The sequence below is a fragment of the Danaus plexippus genome, chromosome 6, assembly GCF_018135715.1.
Source record: "Danaus plexippus chromosome 6, MEX_DaPlex, whole genome shotgun sequence".
NCBI classification, from domain to species: domain Eukaryota; kingdom Metazoa; phylum Arthropoda; class Insecta; order Lepidoptera; family Nymphalidae; genus Danaus; species Danaus plexippus.
Genome location: NC_083540.1, coordinates 590,658 through 614,375, shown reverse-complemented (window position 1 = coordinate 614,375; position 23,718 = coordinate 590,658). Strand labels below are relative to the sequence as shown.

General features: G+C 34.1%; 1 protein-coding gene and 1 long non-coding RNA gene across 8 annotated transcripts in view; one reads left to right on the top strand and one right to left on the bottom strand.

Annotated features, from left to right (window-relative positions):
* LOC116778669 (obscurin) overlaps window positions 1–23,718 on the top strand; it is a 76,698-nt gene that overhangs the window by 22,601 nt on the left and 30,379 nt on the right. For all 7 annotated transcript variants that reach the window (XM_061529591.1, XM_061529589.1, XM_061529590.1 and 4 more), the window contains 4 exons: window positions 6,198–6,332; window positions 13,242–13,370; window positions 16,175–16,345; window positions 16,532–16,697. In XM_061529591.1, coding sequence (XP_061385575.1) covers window positions 6,198–6,332; window positions 13,242–13,370; window positions 16,175–16,345; window positions 16,532–16,697 — 601 coding nt within the window. The remainder of the gene's footprint in view (window positions 1–6,197; window positions 6,333–13,241; window positions 13,371–16,174; window positions 16,346–16,531; window positions 16,698–23,718) is intronic.
* Window positions 6,231–6,853, bottom strand: LOC133320820 (uncharacterized). Its single transcript, XR_009753939.1, has 3 exons — window positions 6,774–6,853; window positions 6,581–6,685; window positions 6,231–6,342 (listed from the first exon to the last, which is right to left on the bottom strand). It is a non-coding gene; the product is annotated as an uncharacterized LOC133320820 (long non-coding RNA).

The window sequence follows — 23,718 nt, the reverse complement described above, 5'->3', positions numbered from 1 at the left end:
GTTTTGCTTTGCACAGTCCATACGGTTATGGGTCGCCGCATTCTACACTTGTAGGGGTTCTCACATTGAATTTCAATTTTCATTAATTTTCCTATGAAACCTATTACACAAAAATACACACTACTTTGTAACTTTCTAAGCTGATTGACTGGATAATATTAATTTAAAGTGTTAGTCAATACGAATTCAAACTATAGTTTTTATACTACTATAATTGTATTATTTGTTTTAAAAGAAATTTAACTTGTTTTGGACTTTAAATTGTACCTGTGTTCGAAAACATAGAAAATTTTTCATTTGAATTTTTTGAATTAATAAATTCTATAACAAGATTACCATCCATATATATATATATATATGTTTAAAATATCTTAATGCACTCCCGACAAGTTAATGTAACACATTCTATATGAGAAGATAAATACGTTAAGAAGAGACGAGGTGGGTAGTAGTAAATGACTTAAAGTATATTTAATGTTATTATTTCCAATATAACTGCCAATAGTACGGCCTGAGCTTTATCTATATTGCAAAAAGGACCGTTAGGAGTACGTTATTTTCAAGTACATACTCCCGACGTTTCGGTTACTTCGCAGCGACCATGATCACGGGCAGACTGGATTGAAGTCAGTCTTAGAACTCATTATGTTTTGATAAACATTCTTATTTTAAATATTAGGTTGTTTTTATTCATGACTCTTGACACTGGCTAACCGATTATCAATTTTTTCATAGACATTGTTTAATTTTTTTTTTGTTTTGCTACTTGACTAAACAATTTTGAAATTATGTTATATCGTTGTGAATTGTGAAAATGCCATTTAAATCCTAAAGAAAAATACATTTCTGACAAAAGTTGCAATTACTCTATACCATTAAGTAATGTCATTTGACTTTAAGAACTTCGCTCGTGAAGACAGGTACATACCGAGGTTAATCCGCGAGGCTATTGAAATTAAAAAAAAACATCCGAATTTCAATAGAGAAGATGGCTGGAATCCATCCAACACCTGGGACCCCCTCCTTAAAAATATAAAATCCCATGTCCGTGACCACACCGCAGGACCTCGCGACACCGTAAGCGCATTCTGCCGGCATCCAGAGTGGTACGCCAGAAAATTAAGAAATCGATTTCGGTAGATGATAAATAACAAGGACCGACCGACAGACATTCACATCTCGTCTGCCCTTGATGACGGTTGCTGAAAAGTAACAGAAACGTCGGTATTATGTAGTTTTAAATTAGACGAAACCTCTTAGCATTCAATGGATTCACCGTTCGGGTGCCGGGTCCATCGCGTTGCAAGGAGAGGAGCTTCAACAGTGCCAGTGTAGGTTTAAGGGGCCCCTAACTAACGCGCGTTAAACGCTCACCTCCACGGTCCAAGCTCCTCTCCCTAACTAACCAAATTTGAAAACGAACAACTAGGGCTGCTTTCGGAGTACCTTCCAAGAATGAATTGATGTGAGTTCTGGACAAGCCCAAGTATTTAAGTAGATTGTAGAGAGATTTAGCCGTTATACCTGTCGCTCCCACTTCTACCACGTATAAATCCACAACGAACCTATTTCGAGTGACTTCGTTAGTGAGCTCGTAATATTTGTTGACCTTGATGGTATGGTCTTTGGGGATGTTTGTTTCCCAAGGAACCGTAAGCTCTATCATCACATCGCGCTTTAAAATTCGCGAATACATAAATATGTCTGGTCTGGAGGCCGACGCACAAATATTCTCGGGGATTTGATATTGTTTATATCCAACATTATAGTCCAATCCGAAGCCGCTTTAAGGATGGAGTAAGGCTTGACTGAGCCACAACTTCAACATCTTTATGACGCCTGCATCTAACTTTGACAAAAGGGTTTTATTAAAATCATAGACCAGGAAAAGCCAATTTAAAGGTGAAGTTAGGTAATTATCGTAGATCCAAGATTTTTTAACGTTACTGATCTGTTGGCTATCTACCTTGTTGAGATCATTTAAAAAGCTATCTACTATTCCTTCTAAAGATGGAGTACGACCTATATTATCAATCTTCCGAACGAGAAATTTAAATGGTGCATTTTCCGTAACCGTAGAAACGCATTGACCGCCTAACGATAATCCCGGATCGTATGAGGTATATTTTGTATTTCGCCTACCGAGACACAGACAGTGACATTTACTTGGTTTTGTACTCAATCCATCCGTCCACTCACAGAATTTATCCACTTCATCCAATAGAACTTGACAGTGTTTGGGGTTACGTGTCAATATTGCGAGATCGTCAGCGAAGGCTAAAATGGATTCCGTGTATTTATTATTAAACTTGAACCGATACCCCCATTTTTTCTCGTTGCTGGTTATTGTATCTACTAAGATGTTAATTACAATATTAAATACAATTGGAGATAAACAGCAACCTTGAAGTAGTCCTACATTGTAACTAAAAGTTTTTGAAGAGCTTTCTGTAGTGGAAATTTGTACCATCTTATCGCGCATAGCATCAATTCGTGTTGTATCGACCCGAACACATTCTCTAAGTCTGTCCAACAAACTGTAATTTGCCTCTCGCTTTTCCTAGCATCTTTTAAACTCTCCGACAGCAAAGTATTTGACAGAAAAATTCGCGTGGTATATCCGAAATATATTAGTTTCATTTAGACTTTAAGAACTGCTGAGATTCTTGGTCGCTCGTACGGTTGTAGGTGACATACACTTCCTGCTACAGTGCAAGCCGCGGTGGCCTTAGATGTACACAGATGATTCAAGGCAATCTTATAAATGCATGTCCGCATTGATTTTGTTTGACACAGACCCTTTATATATTTTATAATAAGAAATTATAGTTCAATAAATACGTTTCACCTACATATTATTGTCATTTCGCAATAGTGGCAATGCGTATTTCGACTTTGTTTATTATTGAACTAACTAAAACAACATATTTCAATGACGCTTCAACTGTAGCGAACCGTGAAAGTAGAAATACTTTGTTGTGTTACTTTAAAACTATTTCGGTGATTGTAATCTTAGAAGTATAATAAAGGTAGTAATTTATGAAAGACGAGCATTTCACGTGGGCGACCTTATAGTCAGCAGATCGGTAGAGTGACGCCGACATATTTAAACTTTGTCAAGTCACATTACCTTTCATATTAACTAAAATTACAGAACGCAATATATTTATAAATCATTATGATATTTATTTAGCGTCTAAAACGAAACTGAACTCAATGACTTCCTCTCAATGTCAGAATGTAAGTCTTGTGACCGCGAGTGTTAAGCGGATGCAAGCTGTCTCTTGTCAGCGTGTTTCGGAGATGTTATAATTTATGTATGAAGGCTGATGATGTCGGACCCTGACATTGCGCCGTCGCGGATGTCAGCCGTTCTGATTGATGGTAATGAAATACCGAAGCTGATCTATTTTTAATGTACTTGAAATAAATGTTCAGCTCGCGACCATCCGGGACTTGGGACTTAGTGACTGTTTGAGTGGAACGGTATTAGTTTGAAGTTTTGACAACGACAAAGGTCTCCTTTATATTATGTTATATTATCTGGACATGCAGCAACATAATGTCTAATTAAAATATGTACATATTAAAAAATATTTATCAAATTATTAAATACAGATATCATAAAAATTAACAATTCGTTCTTGTAATATATGTATATATGGAAATGGAATGAGTGTGAAGTGGTCATTTTACATTATGAGAGGTCGGGCTGAGCTTTATATTAAAACCCCATTCTAATTATTTTAATGAAACGAAACGAAGCGACAGTCCCGGGAGCGTTCCGTGTCAACAGAGGTCGTGTCATGTAGTTACGCTCCTGTAATTCTTTCGAAGAGTTCACTTCGCAACTCTGTCGAGCGTACCAAAAAAACTACTCAAAGCATTTGAGGCTCCTACCACTTCATGATATCCGAGCGGATACGACATATAAGTTTTTAATTATAGATATGTTTATATTCCTTATTTGTATAATAATATATATACAGGTACGTGTATTGAATAGACGGTGCTAAGTTTTTCAAATACTTCCTAAACGATTATACGTTTCGCGAATTTCCAAAAAAGACTTTAAACGAAGAAAATGTCTTAAAATATATTAACACCTACTTGTTCTGTAATGTCCCATAGGTCATCAACTTTTTTTTCGGTGTTTACTATAAACTAGCTGCCCGGACAAACTGCGTTCTGTCAAAAGTAATAATAAAAAATTATTGTAATATTTGTGAGTTGTTACCTTAATTATATCCCGACAATAAAGAAAAATAAATTTACATTTTGTAGGCTACAATACTTTATTAACTTGAATCATCGTGAGTACAAACTCATTATAATACTTTATGGTATACAATACTATTGGATTGGTTATTTGACGCGTAAAAAAATTATGCTGATGGTTTTGGACACGGGAGCAGTCAACATATAGCTGTCCATGAGAGAAGAATGGATTTTCCAGATTAAAGTAGTAATACTTGAAGACTGGTCCTGTAACTTACTTATGGTCATTGCGAAAGCAAACCGCTGCGGATATTGCAGTCGCCTTGTTGCGTTTAAACTATAATACATAAGATGTTTTATGGGTTTAAATTATACTCAAAGGGTCTAATAAACGTATGCATACATAAAAATAGGCATATATTTTGTTTATATTGATTATTGTTAAATAAAAAATATTGTTTTTACGATTTTCCGAGTATTTTTTAAATTTTTTGTTTTAATTTTTTTTAGCATAAAAACCTTCCGTGGCCCTTAGGAAAATTTGGAACATTTGGAACCATTTTCGTGCTATGCACTTAGCAACACCCTTTTCTATTACTGGTCGACATCAATTCAACCAATAATCTAAATTATCCCACGGATTTCATCACAGAGTATAAAAGTTAGAGAAATAATAATATCACTGATATTGACACTTATCACACTTGTATAAATTTTTAATTGTCATGTATACGATGTTTTTCATTATTTCATATTTATAATTTAAATAATATTTAGTCCCTGAGTCTACAGACCGAGAAGTTAAAAAACAGTCTCAGTTCGGAGCCACTTTTCTCTCTAGAAAACTTATAAACATTTATCTTTTATATCCGGAAAGAATTTATTGATTTTTAAATGTCCTAAATGAACAAAATGCTAATAGTTACTATATTTACTACTTAATCCATATACTGTCAACTTATTAGTTAACCAAAGTTCAGTTTATCAGTCTATTGTTTTTGCGGTTATCGCAAGCTGTTCATAATTTCAAAAAAGGTTCTTGCGAAGAAAACCAAATTTGGTTTTTTTCGAAGCCGGTGAAATTTCATGAAAATGCACTTGAGAGGTTTTTTTAATGAAAACAAATAAAAATATAATAATAATTAAGTCTTGTTTTCACTTAAAATATATATGTATATATAATATACATGGAATATATATTGCAGAAATAATTTTATTATACTATAACCATAATTCACTATACCGATAATACGTGAGCCGAGTGTGACGCGAGATAAATCTTAGGTTATTACTAGTAAGTAGATTAAGGTCGTTCATATAAATTACTTAAAATATATACGACGAAGCAATTTTATTAAATTCTATTCGGCATTAGTATTATCAGTGTGCATTTCGAAAAATCTATCCAAGAAATTTAACTGTAACGTATAATAAAACAGAAATACAATGAAAATTCTTTTATTTGAAAACTAAAAAAAATCTGTCTCTAAAAGAATTTTTTTAAAGTACGAGTATGAGGCAAGATCAAACATTATATGCCATCGGTACCCTCAATTAAGTTATCTGATAAACTTTTTTTATGTTTACAAACCTATGTTAAAACTCATAACGAAACAACTTACTTTTATTTTATCATATATTTTTCAATAATTATATATAATTTAGTATATTAAATGATGTTTGAGGAATTGATAAGTTATAATCGTATTATCTTTCATTAAACGCTTAGCTTTCTGTGTAAATTAATTCCGAAGCTGCTTAAAGTGTCGTTTGTATAAGTGTTTATATAAATAACATTACATATATATAATAAAAGCAACTAATTTACTATATAATTATACTCATTGGGCTATATATATGTAGATGGTCATTTGTTCCTAAAAACGTATATAGTATATACGAAATCCCCGTACCTTTTACACCATATGAAGTAGCACTCCACCCCCTCATCTGTGTATTAACACTCTCCCTATCCCCAGGAACGCTAACATCGACTCCAATCTGGACGTGGAAGCCGATCTCCTGGACGTGTCGGCGGCAAAGCATAAACTGTCCGTAAGACCGAAGAAAAACCATAAGAGTAAGCTATCTAAGAAGAGCGCACATCAAGAGAGGTAACGATCCCTGAAACAATAACATTACTGTTAAAACATTCGCCTCATACTTTGCTACTTTACCGCCCTATGTGTACTGATAATTCATTGCTCAGTATTCCTCGATAATTTTTTAAAGTTCAAACGATTTCAAAATATTATATCTATTCTAAATACATCAAAGTGCTCGACGCCTTTATTTCATTATTTTATAATCTCGAATGAAGAACATATATATATTATTTTTATAGCGTTTTACATATTTTTACCTTGTCTCGATCTGTATAAATGAATTGCAACGTTATCTGAGGTTACCGCTGCCATGTTCTTGGCTCGCTCTGTTGCACTACACCTTCAGTTATCAGAGCAGGCCGCTGTGGTGTTGATAACAGTAAATGTATTTGATTATTGGTGATTCGCCAAATGTTTGCGATATACATTTACAATATCGTTAATACGCACCACTCAATCAGCTTTGCTCTCAAACGAAGTCTACAGAGCTTCAACTTGTTTGCGGTTGTGTTTTACGACTCATAAGAACAGGATGTAATATTGCACTATAGAAATATGTAATATTCCACACGTAAAAAAAAAACAATGAAAACACTTTTAATCACCCCATGCGCCGCGCCATCAGTCGCGGGTAATAAAAATTAATTTCTTGATCGGAATAAAAAGTAGCCTAAGTTACTACTTAGGCTCCATGCCAAAAAAAATCCCGCTAAAATCGATTCAGCCATTTCAGAAATTTGCCGGAACACACACAAAGACAGTCAGACAGACCAAAATTGTAAAAAAAAAAATACTTTGGTTTTTTTACCGTATATATACTCACAAGCATATAATAAAGAACGGTTATTCGGATATTTCAAACAGACATTCCAATTTTATTTATTTGTATAGATTGCGAAATAGTTAAGTTAATTTTAATGATACTTATTTATGGATTATCCTCTCCATTATAACTCTGCCACTGACCTGATTCACGCAGATATACACAAGTTAACTAATCTTTGTCTCCCATTAGTGTCGTCGTCTCAACTGCAACACCAATGATAATCTCGTTTACTTAACCTAGAGAACTACTAATTGAATTATTTTCAAGAAGCGTGATATACATAACATTTATTGGACAGCTAATATATTCTCTTTATGATATCTACTTAAAAAGAGGAATACCGATTTAGATATAAATTAATTTATAAAAATAAACTAAGAAGAAATAATATATGTCTCAATTGAATCAAACCAAGAGCCTTAAAGAATAAAATAGCCTGGAAACTTTCGTGTTCTTATGCTAACGGTTGCTAAAACTTTATCGAAACTAATGAGATTAGACTTTAATTAAAATATACTCCCGACGTTTCTGTTACTAATCTCATCTCATCCGGTCTGCCCGTGATCGCGGTTGCTGTAAAGAACCGAAACGGCGGGAGTGTGAGTTTTATTTATCGTAACTTCTGGTAATACCCACGAATTGAATTTCTCAAAAATGGCTTAATCAAAATTGATATAATTTATATATGCCTAGGTTAGAATAAGTCTTAGTAAATAAAAAGAAACTTTCCCATTGATTCATATTTGGCGAAATAATTATGAAACATGCAAAACACTTGCAGTCGAAATCGGGGTCTGTTTTTTTAAGTCTGTTAAAAATAAATTATTTTATCTGTGATTCCTAATTGATTTGACAGCCCGCTTATATTTATAAATGTCAGTACATTGCGTAACTTCACTTGTTTGAGATAACCCGATTGCGAATATTATAAATGTAGGAGTATTATTTCTTTTCGTCTTTTGATGTTCCCCTGTTTTTCGTTCATTAGTACGAACGATTTCAATATTGTTTATTATCTATTCAAAAAAAATAGGCCGCAGCAGGTCAACAAGAAAAATTGTTCGGTCCACAAAAGTCATAACAGTTTATTAACATTCATTATAATTTTATCATAAAAAAAATGTTGCCACATTTTTCCTAAACGTCAAAAGACAAATGTACTTGGTTTTTCTCACAAAATTTCCCACGCGTTTCGTTTAATTTGAAAAAAGGTGTTGCCATTGTCGAAAAATAAATCTTTTCCGATAGAATTAATAGTTTCGCTGTGAATATTTGAAGCGAATGCTGTCTAGCTAATAAACAGCATTGAATCGGGAACAACTGCTAAATTTATTTAAATACGAAATATTTTAAGGAAAATTAATAGACGTCACAAGAACGACTTCTTTAATCCGAACCTAAGACTAGAAACGATAAAATAGTATGCGCATATTAAATGGATGTTTGTCGTCATAAGTAATTTTGAACTATAAAAGCTAGGAAACGAAACCAGGGTTCTCCCACATGCCAGTCGCGACGCTCGCCCCACTCGTCTGTCAGGTGTAGTGTTACAAACGTCTCGTCTACAATATTATGACTGTTCTACTTATGATAACGCTAATTTGGGATGTTTCGCTTCTGCCAACACAGTTTGTCTGAGATGTCGTGTTCTGCACATCAATTATGTCTCTTATATACTTCAGTGGCTTATATTGTTTTCACTTCACTTTCTAACATTCAGTGCCATTTGTTTTTTCGACAATTTTATTAGATCGTTACATGAGTTCGTAACTTAAATTTATTTTTTTTATCTTTTATAATAATCTTATTTGTCGCATTCAAATTATCTTATAAAATTTGTTTTTTAACGGTTGAAAACGTTTAACTGCCTGTCTGATGTTTAAACGGTTGTTAAATTTTCGGTAGTAGCAACACTTAACGATTAATGGGCAAGAGTTCATAAAACTGCTACGGTTTATGTAGTCTCTGGTGTTTCATAAAATGTATCGTGTTCTGTCTTGTATGTGTTTCACAAAAATAGCTCGCGGCTAGAGCAGTCAGGCCGTTCACTTTATGTATAAATTTTCGCATTTATTTCAAATCCACGTTTCCTAATCGTTTAAAACTGATTAATTTCCTACTATTTATCAAACAGCAAATTTGTCGTCGGTTTATAATGACAGCGTTTTTGTCTTCTAATTTTAACGATATGCTCTGTATTATTTAGAATCTCTGTATTATTTCTTCCTTATGTTTGAAACGAGTTACAGTTTTTTTCTGTTTGTGTTACGTCCTCCATATTTTCTACTAAACATGATATTTGTTTTCATTTTATTGTCACACATATTATCCAACCCATCTTAAATAGCTGTATGTTGAAAACGTAGGCGTTAAAGTATATAATGTAATATAAATATTGCAGTCAAAATAAAATGAGAGAGAAAACATAATATCTGTAATAATTCCTTTAAAAAAGACCAATTTTTTCAAACAATCTTTCGTACGTACGTACTTCACGGTACGTCAAGATATTTTTAAATCGAAAAAACACGAGTAATAAAATAATTATTATGACTTTCGCCACAAACAATGTCTACTTTAGATGTTTAATTGAGTGTAGCGTGTCTTTTGATGTTAGAACAGGTAATGAGTTAACCCTGTGCCATGAACTCCAACTAGAGTGTCGGATATGGGACGCTTTAATCTTATATTTTTTATATCCGACACCCGTCATGTCGGACGATCATTACGAGGGATATTAAAACAATTCCGGATCATGTTGCTTCGATTGAACTGAATGTCGGTCTGATTTCACTGTGTAAACTAGACCTAAAATAGAAACGGTACCACACCGATCATTCGTTTCTTTCCGGTGTTATAAAAGATTAAAATATAATTTATTCAGTCCCAAGAATTCCGTTCTGAAATATTAACTGCAGGTAATAATTAATTGGAGGCGTATAATCAAAGTGCAGGCATGTGTTCGTGTGCCACTTTAGTCGTTAAATCCAGCCACATCAGGAAGCGTCGGCCACACTCGTGATATGTTGACGCGTGCACTCTCGTGTCACCCGACGATTTATGGAGTTGCCAAATTAACAATTGCTTCGGACGTGTACGCTCTATCAAAACAAAATTAATTTTAAAATAAACCAAAACAGAACTATAAAAGCCTTCCATTATGGAAACTGTCTAAACTTTTTCATACTATATTTGATTCACCTCCACTAATTCTATGTCAACTCGTTATAGATTCAATATTGATGGGTTACCTATGACTTTGTACGAACTAACAACTTAGGACCCTACTTTTAATAACTCTTGTATCCTAGACCCTTAGTCCGAACTGCCAACGTCACGGTATATACGGAACGTCAACAGTATTTCATTGATTCTCTAACTTTATTCAAAAGGTATTTATTAAAATGTCACTGAATATCTTTGTGAAGCGAATGACCCATGTTTATAATGAAACTTGTCTTAAAAATACTATTTTACAAATATTCACAAATAAATGTATATTTTCTGTCTATTCTAAATTACTCGAAGCTTTGCTTAATTTTCTTAATTTACTATCAAATACGTCATTATAACCGGCAGTACCTTCAGCCTTCGCCGTCTTTAAACAGAATTACGTGTCATTTTAAAGAGTTATTTCAAAAAACGACACGATCTTTGAGATTACTTTTATAACTCCCGCCATAAATAACATTGGTATATTGGATTTTGAGATCGCGGGATCATTTTATAGACATTTTTAGTACCGTTACAGTTTCTGTGATATTGATATTGTAAATTTAAGCTAAATCTTTAATTTATTGCAGTATTCCGGCTATTATTTATCTTTTAAGTGTTCTAATAAAATGGCTTTAAAGTACACTAATGTGTCTACAACGTGATGAAAAAACAACAAACGCCTACAGCCTGTTTCGCACGGACATTGCACTGATTCAGGAATAATGCTATATTTACATATATGTATTACAATACTAGTTGTTGCCTGCGAATCCGTCACCATGCGATTAGGTTTAATGTTCTGGTTAAAGTTAGCAGTCCATTTTTGACTTTATAAACTTAAAAATTGATGTTACTTTTGCTGCTACGTCCTAAGTTTGTGGTTAAGTATAGTAAATTATCTCTTGAAAAAAAAACTTTATCAAAATGTTAAGAAACAGATGTATTAATGGTGAACTATTTTAAAAACTTTAATAATTTTTTCTAAAACTATATTTGGTACTTCAACCGTAACCAATAGGTAATATCACCGCTCGGTATGTTTTCGTTTAAGCGACGCTACGTTCTTGAATCCTAGCTTCGATCTATCCTTCTTTGTACTCATTTAACCTTTGAAATAACTTGAGTTTATTTTGAGTTGAAAATTAATAATTACTTGTAATTATAGAATAACAACAGCCGGATAAATATTGTCTTGGCAACGCGGCTCTTTGATTTGTCGGAGCGGTAACAAATCTGATTTTTATTCGGCGATCTATCCGCGTATTTCGTGTTGAGCTGACACTTTAAAAGATGAAGTATTTGACCATGTATTCGATTGTAATATTTTCATGTTTGCTTTCACTCGATTCCTTAAATGTTCAGTGGCACTTAACCCACATGCAGCAACGAGTCTCGTGTTGAATGATTAAAAAACATATGTTTTCAATTTATTCAGCTCACTTCCAATGACTGCCGCCTCGATACGAGCGGTCGGTCGTTTTATAAAGTAGATTAAATCAACACAATACAAAAACACAAAGATTAACCAGATTTTCATTTCGGATGTTTTATTGTTACTTTTTCTTTACTTCAATCAGGAAGATTAACGTCATCTATGAAGTTTCTTCTCGATTTGTTCCTGCAATACATTTTTGTTTTTCCATACTTTGAGAGCTTCAAGTTATAAGCTGAGGTGGCTTTAAGAAAACGATCAACGAAGTTATTTTTAATGCCGCTCGATAAATAATATCGACCTGAATATAAGTCCTTTCTGACAGAAACTGAAATTTCATCATTTTAATATCAACATACTGAAATATCCCGTCCCTATAGAGGTTGCGCCAGACGTCAACATCTCTATAACTATAGTTTATACTGAATCACCATCTCCCACAGCCACTATTTATATCAGACGTACTGAAAGCTTAACTGTTCGTGATATTTCCAAGATAAAACCCCTCCGTTATTATTACAAAGTCTGAGAATAGAGGAATCCGAAAATATTCCTGTATTATATTGATATGATGAGTTATTTTAGCTGTAATATAGTTTGGAGGTCATCAATCGAGATCAGCGGGGTCGTCGGCCAGGAGTTCGTTAGCCTAGACTTGAACTAACTAGACACGTCCCTAATTTTTAGATATGAAGTTGCTCAAATTATTCGAGCTCAATTTTTACTTCCTGTGGAAGTTGGAAAACTTCTCTAAATACACGTAAAATGTCTCCTTACATTTTATATAAAATTTAAATATATATACATATAATAGACTGCTACTGTCTGTATGTCATCATCATCGTCGCAAGAGTCTTTGCAGACTCGGCGTGGTCGTGATCACGCATCAGTGATCCGTATACATGATGACTATCTTGGGAAGATAGTTGCAGCGGTTTCCTCTTGCCTTCTGCGCCAGCACTTTTTGGGGCTATTCAGACTCCAAGGCTTGCTGTAGCCTGTTCCAGCCAGTGGTGTCTAAATACTCTTAGAAACTACACATGTCTCGGAAAAGATCACATTGGTACTTGCCAGGTTTGGAACCCGCGCCCTCACGTATGAGGCGGGCCTTTTAACCTCCAGGCCAGCAGGACTATATATCTGTATCTCAAGAGTTTGTTTATTTGTTTGAAGGCGTCAAGGTCGACTAAGAACATTTATTGTACTTTATCTGAAAAGGCGTAAATGAATTCTATCATCTGGTGATACCGTAAAATATAAATAGCACGTATTTTATATATTTATAATTTTAATTTTATTTTGATTCGGAGGCTTCAAAAAATTCATACGTTAATTTTGAAAGCATCAAAACCTTAACGAAAAATACTTGCGCATTTCATATTGGTTATACCTATAGGCTATACTACTAAAATTAGTTTTTTCACAGGATATTTTATAATTCCAGATGGCTTGTTCGGGTGTTGGAGGACGTGTGTGGTGGCGAGGTGATTTCTCGCAAGGGTTTAGTACCAGCTCACGTGCTGAAGGAAGAACGACCTGAAAGAGATCAGATCGCGCTGGCTGCACGGAGACAGTAAGATCAATGTTCTTTATAGGCTCATACATTTTATAGCTGGCTGTCTCGACCGGGGAAGGAAGTACCACCCTCTCACAGAAGATCGGCGTGAAGTAGCCTTTATTAGTTGCGTTTCGTCCGGTGAGTGGTAGAGCCGGTTGTCTTTTCCTTATTCTCACCCCTCCATATTCCTCAACAACCAAGGTTGGCAAAACATCCGCACCATCTCTCACGTTGCGGATGTCCATGAGCGACGGGGACTACTGCCCATCAAGTAGGCCGTCTGCTCGCTTTGCCACCTTTCTTGTAAACAAAAAGATATTTTTGTTGAAGGGGTCTAATATTACTGGTGATGGTAATTTTGTCGATAATACTGTTGCAGCTGATTTATCTTTAGGAAATGTTTACGTCCAATATGTTACACATTACACATTACACGTCGACGCACACACACACACACACACACACTTGAGTTTTAATAAGACTATCGACTAAAGATGAGATTTTAATATTCAGGATCTTGCATGAAACAGAAGTTCTGTAAATTTTTGTCAAACATACATGATAAGTGTATTAAGATTTCTCTAACCATAAATCTTTAGATAGTCCTGAAATTATCTATTTATTATGGTTTTTATCGGATATTTTAGTTACAACGTCAAATCAGATACAAAGCAATCCTTTATGAATAAATCTGTTGAGTAGTCGTATTGTTTTGGCAAATTTCTTTGTGTTTCGTGTAATTTATATTTCAAATTCAATATTATGGACGTAAATTACAAACATGTGTTAGCGTGTGTAGCTCGTTGACACCGATAAAGTTTTCAGGAAGTGCTCGCGCTCGTTTCAAGATTTGTCGTTAATTGAAAGTAAATCTTCTCACGATTTTAATAACGTCAGCAGCGCACGTCTTTGTTTTTTTTTTGTGACTTTCGTGATTTTTTTGCTTCCTTATATCTTATTACGTCGCCCTTATTCGATGCAGTAAAAATAAAATAAGATATACTTAAATGAATGCTCTTTATTTTGGTGCTAAAATAAAATTACACTAATTAATGTATTTATACCTGAGGATGGGAGTTTAGCCTGACAGGAAACAATATATCGTAAACGCTAAAACCGTTTTAACAGAACATAAATCCCAAGTTCAATCGATATTTCATTTTGATGGCAAATTTCAAAACCGCGATATTTCACGGAGCTGGTAAACAGTGTGTCGTGCGCCTCCACAAATAGCACCTCACCTGACAAGCCAATAACTATAAACAGAACACGTCACTGCAACTTTATATTATTTCAAGTCGAAGTGATTTTCATTTCGGTAAATGTTACCTTTACTCCCATTATGAATCCCACGCATCACGTCTGGTTACCATTTATTTGTTTCATAGACTGTGTCATCACACACAATGTAACGGCGCGATCGGAACCAATGTTATCAAAATATCGTTCCGGGCGCTATTATTATTTTATGAATCATCAAAAGTCTTATTATAAGTTCGTAAACGTAAACATTGTTCCTACTATTATTAGGCGAAAGTGGACATTAAAAGAAACTAATGAAGAAGGTACATATAACCTCTTTGTATTATATTTTAAGCGCAAAAAAAACGTGTGCGAGCTTCTAAAATAATTCAAGCGAAGCCGCGGTCATAATATAGTTATAGTTTTAATGGCCAGGGAAACTGTTCTGAGTGAATTTCCAGACGATATACTTGAGGATGCCATCGGTTACGGAAATACCGGCAGGAATATTTCGTTTCGTATGTTAAATTCAGCTAGCAGTGGACCGCGGATGGGTCAATAATAATTTAAGTGACTGTTAAACCGTCGGTACATTAACAAACAAGTTTATTACACACTTAGAATACATAAATTTTCTGCAACTCATTTTCATTTCGAAGATTTTAATTCGTTTCCAAGTAAATTTCCAAAATGCGGCCAAAATTCTGAAGGCGAATAATTCAGCGTGAAAGCAGTCAGTGAGATATAAAGCGATAAATCAATTTCATGACCAATTATTTACTGCCGTCTCGTTACCCGTTACCTGGGACGGGAGCCAGCCGGTGATATATGACCGCCGAGAGCTGATGGTCGAGGCGGACTTTTGGGACAGCACTCATGATTCAAATAATTAGATCTTTTAGATAAGTCATTAGTGAATACAAACTTGCATTGGAACACAATTAAAACAGAAAAAAAAGACAAAGAAATGAAGGATATCTCAAGATGACTTCAACAGCGATTTCTTGACACATGTGGTGTGATATCAGAAAAATCTACCTATCTTCAACGAGTACTTTAAAAACTGTTAGCTTCTTCGTAGCAACTTGTACGATCCCATCACCATGTGAAGAAATATGTTTTAAATTATAATGATCATATATGACACAGCCTGTATTCAGTGCGTCGTATAAAGTTTAAAGTCTTTTTGAGTTCAATGAAATTATCCAAACATATATTTCCAAACTCCATACATTTGTTTTTGTTTGTCTGATAAGAAATCTTATGAATTTAAAGCCTTGACCCTCGCCAGCTAAAAGAAACTGTCATACATTAAGATCCGTTCAAGACACAGAATAAATTGTATTTTAAGACCATCCAAATAATATTTTATTTTGTTAATTTTATCATTCTTTCATATTACACTTCTGTTCTCGTCCAGAAGAACCTCATCTTTGGCACCACAAGTGATTCTCTCTGATATGGGCCCTATATTCCAATGTAACAAAAATCCGGTATTAAATGCTTTCTAGAAAAAACCTACCAAAGCAAAAGTCGCAAATAAAACATATGAATAACATTAAAACCTTCATACTTAGAGCGGTGGTGCGTGAGCTGATAGAAACGGAAGAAGAGTTCGGGCGTGACATGAAGCAGGTTGTGAATCAGTACATGAAGCCGTTGGACAAGGCCTCCACTCCCAAACCAGTGTTTGACAACAGAGAGTTGCTGTTCTCTAACTTCAAGCAGATCTGCGAGTTTCATAACACGTAAGTATTTTTAATGTTCTTATTGTTACACGTGACACCTGTTTTGTCAATTCCAAGACCAAAAAAGAAGAAAAAGATGCTATTCTTTTACACTTTTTGGTACCTTCTTATAATATGCAAGTCTTAAAAGGTAGTGTTAAATCATCGAGAGCTATATATTTCAACTATTATGTTAAACCTCTGCAGGAGTCTCCTTGAGGGAGTGAAGTACTACGCCGAAGAACCTCGCATGCTGGGTCGGGCGTTGCTGCGCATGGAGCGAGAGTTTGACAAGCACGTGGCGTACTGTCGTGACGAGCCACACGCTCAGCGGCTGCTCACCGAGGATCCTGTAGTGTCCCGGTACTTCAAGGTAAGTTGAAGTGTGATAGCTATACTATGACACTTACACACATGGTGGCGTGTGACTTTTACTAGGGTCCGCTTTATTATCAAGATGAATGGCCCATTTTACGGAAGGAATAGCTTAAAGTTCGATGTAAGGCATTCCCAAGTAAATAAGGTTTAAAGGGCTATAACATTTTATGGTAGGCGCACTATTGCTAGTGACTTGCTGATGTTTGTGAGTCACGGGAAGAGCGAAAAACACACATGTCAATATAACTCATGACCAGCTTATTCCTAATGCACCAGATATGAATAATCTAAGATGAGAACAACAGTACCACGTCAAATAACAAATGTCATTAACAATGAGACATTGCATAGAACGAAAAGGCAGGGAAAGGGAGGCATAGATGATATAAAAAAATGAAAGAATGTAGTTACAAGGATTATTACAAGGAGAATGAAAAATTACGAAATTGCAGTACTAATACAGTTAGATATGTAATGAGGTATTTTTTTTTTATAAAACCTTTTTTTATTTCCACTATCCGCTATGTTATCGCTCCCGTACCGGAGGACGTGACTAGCATTAGTGCCAGGACTGTAGTCCTGTGGTTTAACGCCACTGAAAGAAGGACCTCCAAAAGCCCTGGGGTCTTGTCACAGCCACGAACGTACGTTTTATTGTAGGAGTAAGGACTTTATTCTGTGGACTTTTAGATTCTAATATTAATCAATGATGTTATTAATATTACTTTGTATGATTTTTTTTTGAAACATTGTATATTTATTTGACATCAGGTTGAGATAAATTGAATTTTTATTTCGACTACTGTGCGTTACGATATTTAAAAATATACAGTATGTAAAAGTAGAAACTAGCTCCATCTATCTCAAATAAACACTTTTACATAAAGCGACAGTTTAGTGTACAGTAGACACTGATAGATGGCGTTGTTGGTCTGGATATTTTCACTCCCACAGAATCCTTAAATGAGTTAGCTCATGTTGTATAAAATTTTGGTTCGACCGTCAGATGTCGCTAGTTGTCTTAAAGTTTAAACTGAGTTTAGAATAGCTCTTAATGACACGAAATAATACTAAAGCATAGCATTAACGGTAGATTAATCTGAATGGTTTCCATAAAATAGATCAAAAATATGTTTGATTGAATGTGTAACCAACTGAACCGCTCTACATTCGTGTCCAGTCTTGCTTTAAAGTATAGACTTGAATTTTATCTTTAAAATATGTCAAAGATGTGTTATCATAGCCAGCATAAAGAGTAAAAGGAACATTGGAAAAGTGATCGTCGATGGTAAGGAGTGTTCATGAAGAGATGCTTGCAGGCGCTTGTCCTCATTCTTTCATCACAAGCGGTGGCGGAACGCGAACTATTCTAGAAGCTGGCGCCGTGCCCGTTAGCGCTCAGCTACTAGCTTCTTAGACTCCCATCGATATGGGAGAAAAACAAAGAGTCGAGATTGCGGTAGTCGGTGATGTACATTCCTGGCTTTAACAGCTTTAACCTTTTATTTCGGCATTTAATTTAGCATCTGTGTCATCGTTGCTATTTAGATTTCTATTCAGCGTTCGACCAAAAGAGACTCTACAAAGTGTTTATTGCCCGTGTGATACGATCGCTTCCAATTGTTCAGTCAACAAATGTCTTCATCCTAGTTGTTTATTAGGATAACATTATTGAGGAATGCATTTTATTGTTAAACAAGATCTTTAACTTCGTGGGCTACGTATTTTATCTCCCTGCCTACACTTTGACGTCAATGTGAATCAGTTGTACATATTTATTCAATGACTTCCTGTTATCAATAGCATTAAGTTTCGGAGTAGATCAATGTAAGGGGATTCCGTCAGGAGTTTTATAATTATGTACTTAATATTTTATTCGATTAGCGGTGGTATGACAACAAACATGACTACAAAGATACTGACGGGGTAGTCACCGGCGAAGAACGCATTCCCTTTGATGGCAATTTTCACTAGATAATACACTGTATAGACAAATTATTAAATCTTACCAGCAAATAAATTAATTGTCTATTTTTTATTCTATGGAATAAAATTCGTTTAAGACATAAAATGTATTTATGCCCAAATATATGAGACTTGTTCACCTTCAGGAAACAAAAATTAAACGTAACATTCACTATTTTCATCAATATTCTTTTCCTTGTGTTTTTATTATTTATATAATTGTTGGAAATTTTAAATTATAAATCAAATTAGAATACATACATATACTGTAAAGCGACCGCAAGATAATCAATTTCTTTGAAATTTCTCATACAATGTCTCATGATTCTCAGTCCACGTGTAACTCATACAACTGCTTCTATAATATGAAAATTAATATGAAATCAGTCCCTTAAAGGTCACACTATGGAAATATAGATAGTAAACCATTTTTTAAACTTTCTCATCAAATAGCAGTCCCAGGATCTACACAAAGCGGTTGAATAGAATTTACACACAAGGGTAAACAGATATTTTATACGACTACAAAATCAGGTCTACAACTGAAAAATCACAACACTTTATTATCTGGTTAATATTTTTTGTAAATTTCTTAAAATTAATATTTCTTATGTAAAATTTGTTGCAAAATAAAAACAATGCATTCAGCTCACTGTCACTTGTCACATAAAACTTTGGACTTCATTGAGAGGATAAACAAAGAAAAATCATTATATAATTTTAACTAAGCAATCTAACTTTTATCTCTTGTAACTAATTTTTGAAGTGAATTTCATTTAAAATGCTAATTGTAAATAATTAATCAAGATTTAATGTCGTGAGGAACAATTTGTCAGTTTGAAGTGAGGTCAGATCTGAGAGGCAAGTAAATAAATCACCAGGTATCTATAAAGAGCCGTGCTTGTACGTACTCTGTAATGACCATAACCTGTTTACGAGAGCAACTGGCGCTTTGCCAAAATTGATATAACACTCATATACAAAGTATCTTTATTATAACGAACTAGAAAGTACATGCAGCACATTATTTTCTGGTTAAGAATGAATTTTGTATTTTAGTTGATGAAAATTCACTATTATCAAAGCAATCATCAGCTCTACTTTCAATATATTTCCAGTTATTTGTAAAGACTTAAATAAACTTTAAACATTGAAATTTTTGAAAAGTATCTCATAAAAACCTTCAACAAATAATTTTTATATCAAAATACAAATAGACTAATATTTTACGAGCAGATGCCAATGTCATTATATTCGTTTATCAAACCGTTCTACAGATTAGATTTACTTGAAGCTTAAAGCGGCCAGAGTTATGTACGTATAAATAGCTGCTAATAATATATTAAGCAAAAAAATTCAAAGATCTTTATGGTATAAACCTGACGAATCAGTCTCCTCCGAGTATTGTAAAATCCTTAACCCTCACCCACAGTCACGTTTCAATACTTCGTTTGCTTTTAATCAATAATAAATTCAATGTAATCGATGTTTCGAGCAAGTTGAATGACTATTCTCAAACTATTTCAGTGACACAAACATATAATAATCCTACGCTTTTCGCCGCCGTCACTTGACTCAGTGCTATATATAAATTAATCGCATTTTTTAGATTATGAGTAATCTTTTAATATATTGCCTTCATTATATAACAATTATAAGCCCTCATAAATAAATTTATTACTGCTCACGTACTAAAATATAATGTCATGTGAAATGTACTTAATTTAACTTATTTCTTTGAAATCAAGTCGTCTATGAACTGCAACGGGATTTGATTGGAATTTCTTACAAAAAAAGTGTTTATAAGTTTGTGAACTCTCTTCTCTTTCTGAATAACGCTATAATATCTATTAATTTCGTTCAGATTACGTAATATCTAACTGCATTACAACGTATTACAACGTACTTTTTCACATCTACATATGACAATAACTTTGGGAAATAGTAAGCAATACTTATGATAGGAATATTCTTATACTGACATGGTGTACCTTGTTTTTTATTTTAATAAAAATCAAATTTAAATTACGTTGACTTGATTATGATACTAAGAAAGTATAAGAATTATAAATTATGAAACCTAAGATTTTCGGATTACACGCGTTTTTTGATTAATTTTTTAAATACATAACTCCGAAGTTTCGGTTCCTTTACAGCCAACGTCATCACGGGCAGGCGAGATGAAAGTTTCTGACAATTTTATTATATCATCATAAGATTATGTTCTGAAAACCATAATTTCATTGAGAATTGTTAATTATAAATTTTAATATTAATAAAAATTATATGTTAATAATTTAGGTGAATATTATAAGAATGAGTTATATTATAATAATATAAGGTTCCGTATAGTGAACGCTAACGAACTCTGTAAGCTCCTCTGTTTATACTCCGATAGTTTCTCACATTCCGAAGGCTTGCGAGGGAAGGCTGCTTTAGAGGATTCTCTGACGATCTAGACTCATGAAATTAAACATTAGATACGACACGGAACAAGAGCAAACGAATAATATATGAAGAAAAATATATAAATATTTAGTAATATCTCACAGTTATAACTATAGACCATGTGCATATACATACGTCATACAACAAAAAGAGGAGGTAATATGTCAATTGCATTACATATGATATATTTACAACATGGGAATTATTCAATTTTAATTTCATATTAATGATATTATTAAATAAGATAGATATGGAAGACTAAATTAACTAATTCCTGCAGTAATTTGTTTACAGTGTAAGTCTACAATCCCAGTTACCGTGGACTGTGATAATAGTCGAGAACATACAGTCGGGAAATTAAGAAAAAAAATATTACATCTCTCTTATTTAAAGTAAATTTTTGATTTGGACAAGTGGTTATTATATATATTAAGAACAATTAAAAATATTTGATTTGAAATCCTCTTAAAGATGGATTACTGAAGGCGTCCCATTGTCACAACATAAACATTATTCCCCGATTTCAATATTTCAAACTATATCTACATCTACAGCTGCTACTTCTTCTGTTAGTTGGTACTACAGAAAGTTATTCTAATTCCTAATATTTTTTGATGACCATAAAGTCATTCTTTCACTGGAGCGACCTCTTGAAGGATGTTCAAGGTTTGTTTTTCGACCTTGCCGCATTGACCGTGGTCCGTGGACACGCTGATAACGAGATCGTCATCGGAGAAATGGATTTATCCTAAAGTCAGGGAATTATTTTTAGCGATGGTCGGTACAGGGTGTATGGGCCAGTCGCTTGGAAGCCGCGGACGAGACCACCTCGCACGCTCCAGCGTTTCGACCGACCACTCCATCGAGTGAAGTGTGTGACTGTGATTGTGCTCTCTTGATTCTGGACCCCTGGACCGCTCCGGACCGCCCCCCACCCAGGTAGAAGGTTTTATGTATTTATAGCAGGGTTTGGCGAGCCCGTGTTGCGAAATTGCTTTTTTTCATCAACATTCGCGCCACGGGTGTAATGTTTCAAGCAACGCGTCTGGTTTATTTCGAGTTGCCTTGCGTGGGTGGATGATCGCTAGGTTTGTCTGACGTTCGAACTCCGCATTCGTTAAACTCGGTGCTTTCGTGTTAGAGGGATCCATCAGATGACCTTGACCCATTTTATACGAGGATTAAGGTTCAATAACAAAAACTCTACATCTCTCTCAATCATGTCATTGACAAACTTTCATCTGAAAATGGAATAATTAATCAGCGACAAATTGAACAGTGATATAAATAGGACGAAGCAAGTTTTGGCTACATTGTCACTTTGCCTAACTTAATTATAACCAAACACTGAATTGACTTCGTATCTGTATCGTACACAGTTATTAAACTGTCGCTGACTCGTTCCGAATGCACATTTTAGTACGCAGCAGCACATAATAGTTATGTTAGTTTAGTTACGATGAGAAAAGCATTAAGAAGTTTTATTGAGTATAAAGATTTTATTGGTCGGATTTTACCACAAACATTACGAGAACAACATTACTTACATAAACCTTTTAGGAAGGGTATAGTTTTTAAGCGGTAATTCTGCATTATGTTCCTACGACAATTTTGTTTCATTCAAACTAGATTATGATATGAGCTTTTTAAATTTTTCTGCATAACATTTTTTTTTTTACCAGCGGGTATAAATAATGAACGGATGTTCATTAATAAGATCTTAGACTTTCGCTAGTAATCATTTAAATGAAACAAATATTTTTGGGATTATACTACGCGTATTTTATTATTTTGAAAAACTGCATACATCCGACGTTTCGTTTACTTCGCAGCAACCGTGATCACGGCCAGACGAGATCATGTAGTGATTTAAAATAATAAAATACGCGATGTTTATTAGTTTTACAGTAAATTAATACAGACATAGGTGTATAATACAGTGTATGTGTGACATTGAATAGTTTTCAATTGCTTTATTTTCCTTTGGGCCCTGTTCATGTTCATGCTCTATAGGATTTTTTGGGAATCCACTATTACAATCTGTAGACTATTGAGGAACATGGACTTTCTGATAGCTCCCGTGTGAATCCAATTTCCTTAAGGTTTTTCTGGCGTACCTACTTTTTCAGTAATGGATTTTTTTTGTGACAAGACATTTTTTATAGCATTGTGTCTCATAGAGCCATAGGGTTTAGTTTGCCCCAATTTTTCTTAAACATGCTCCAGCCTCTAGATGGAATATGACTCAATTTTACGCCGATACAGTATTTGATTCGCTATTATTAACATCGTTAATTCGTTCTTTAATTGAAACTAATTATATTCTTGGCAGTCTTTTCTACTTATGTTTATTTTAGAAAAAGAAACATATTAGCTAACTTATTTTGTAATTTGTGTTACTTTCAAACAAAGTTATATTTAAGATTTTATACAATTTCTATTCAAACTATCTTTGGACGTGACTTTAAGAAGACTTTATCGTGTTTAATCAAATAAATTAATATGTAGTGCCTTTTTTTCCACTTGCTTTTTTTAAATCATACACAAAGTTTGCATGTACACCTAATAACTAAGATATTTAAAAATATATCTACAAATATAAT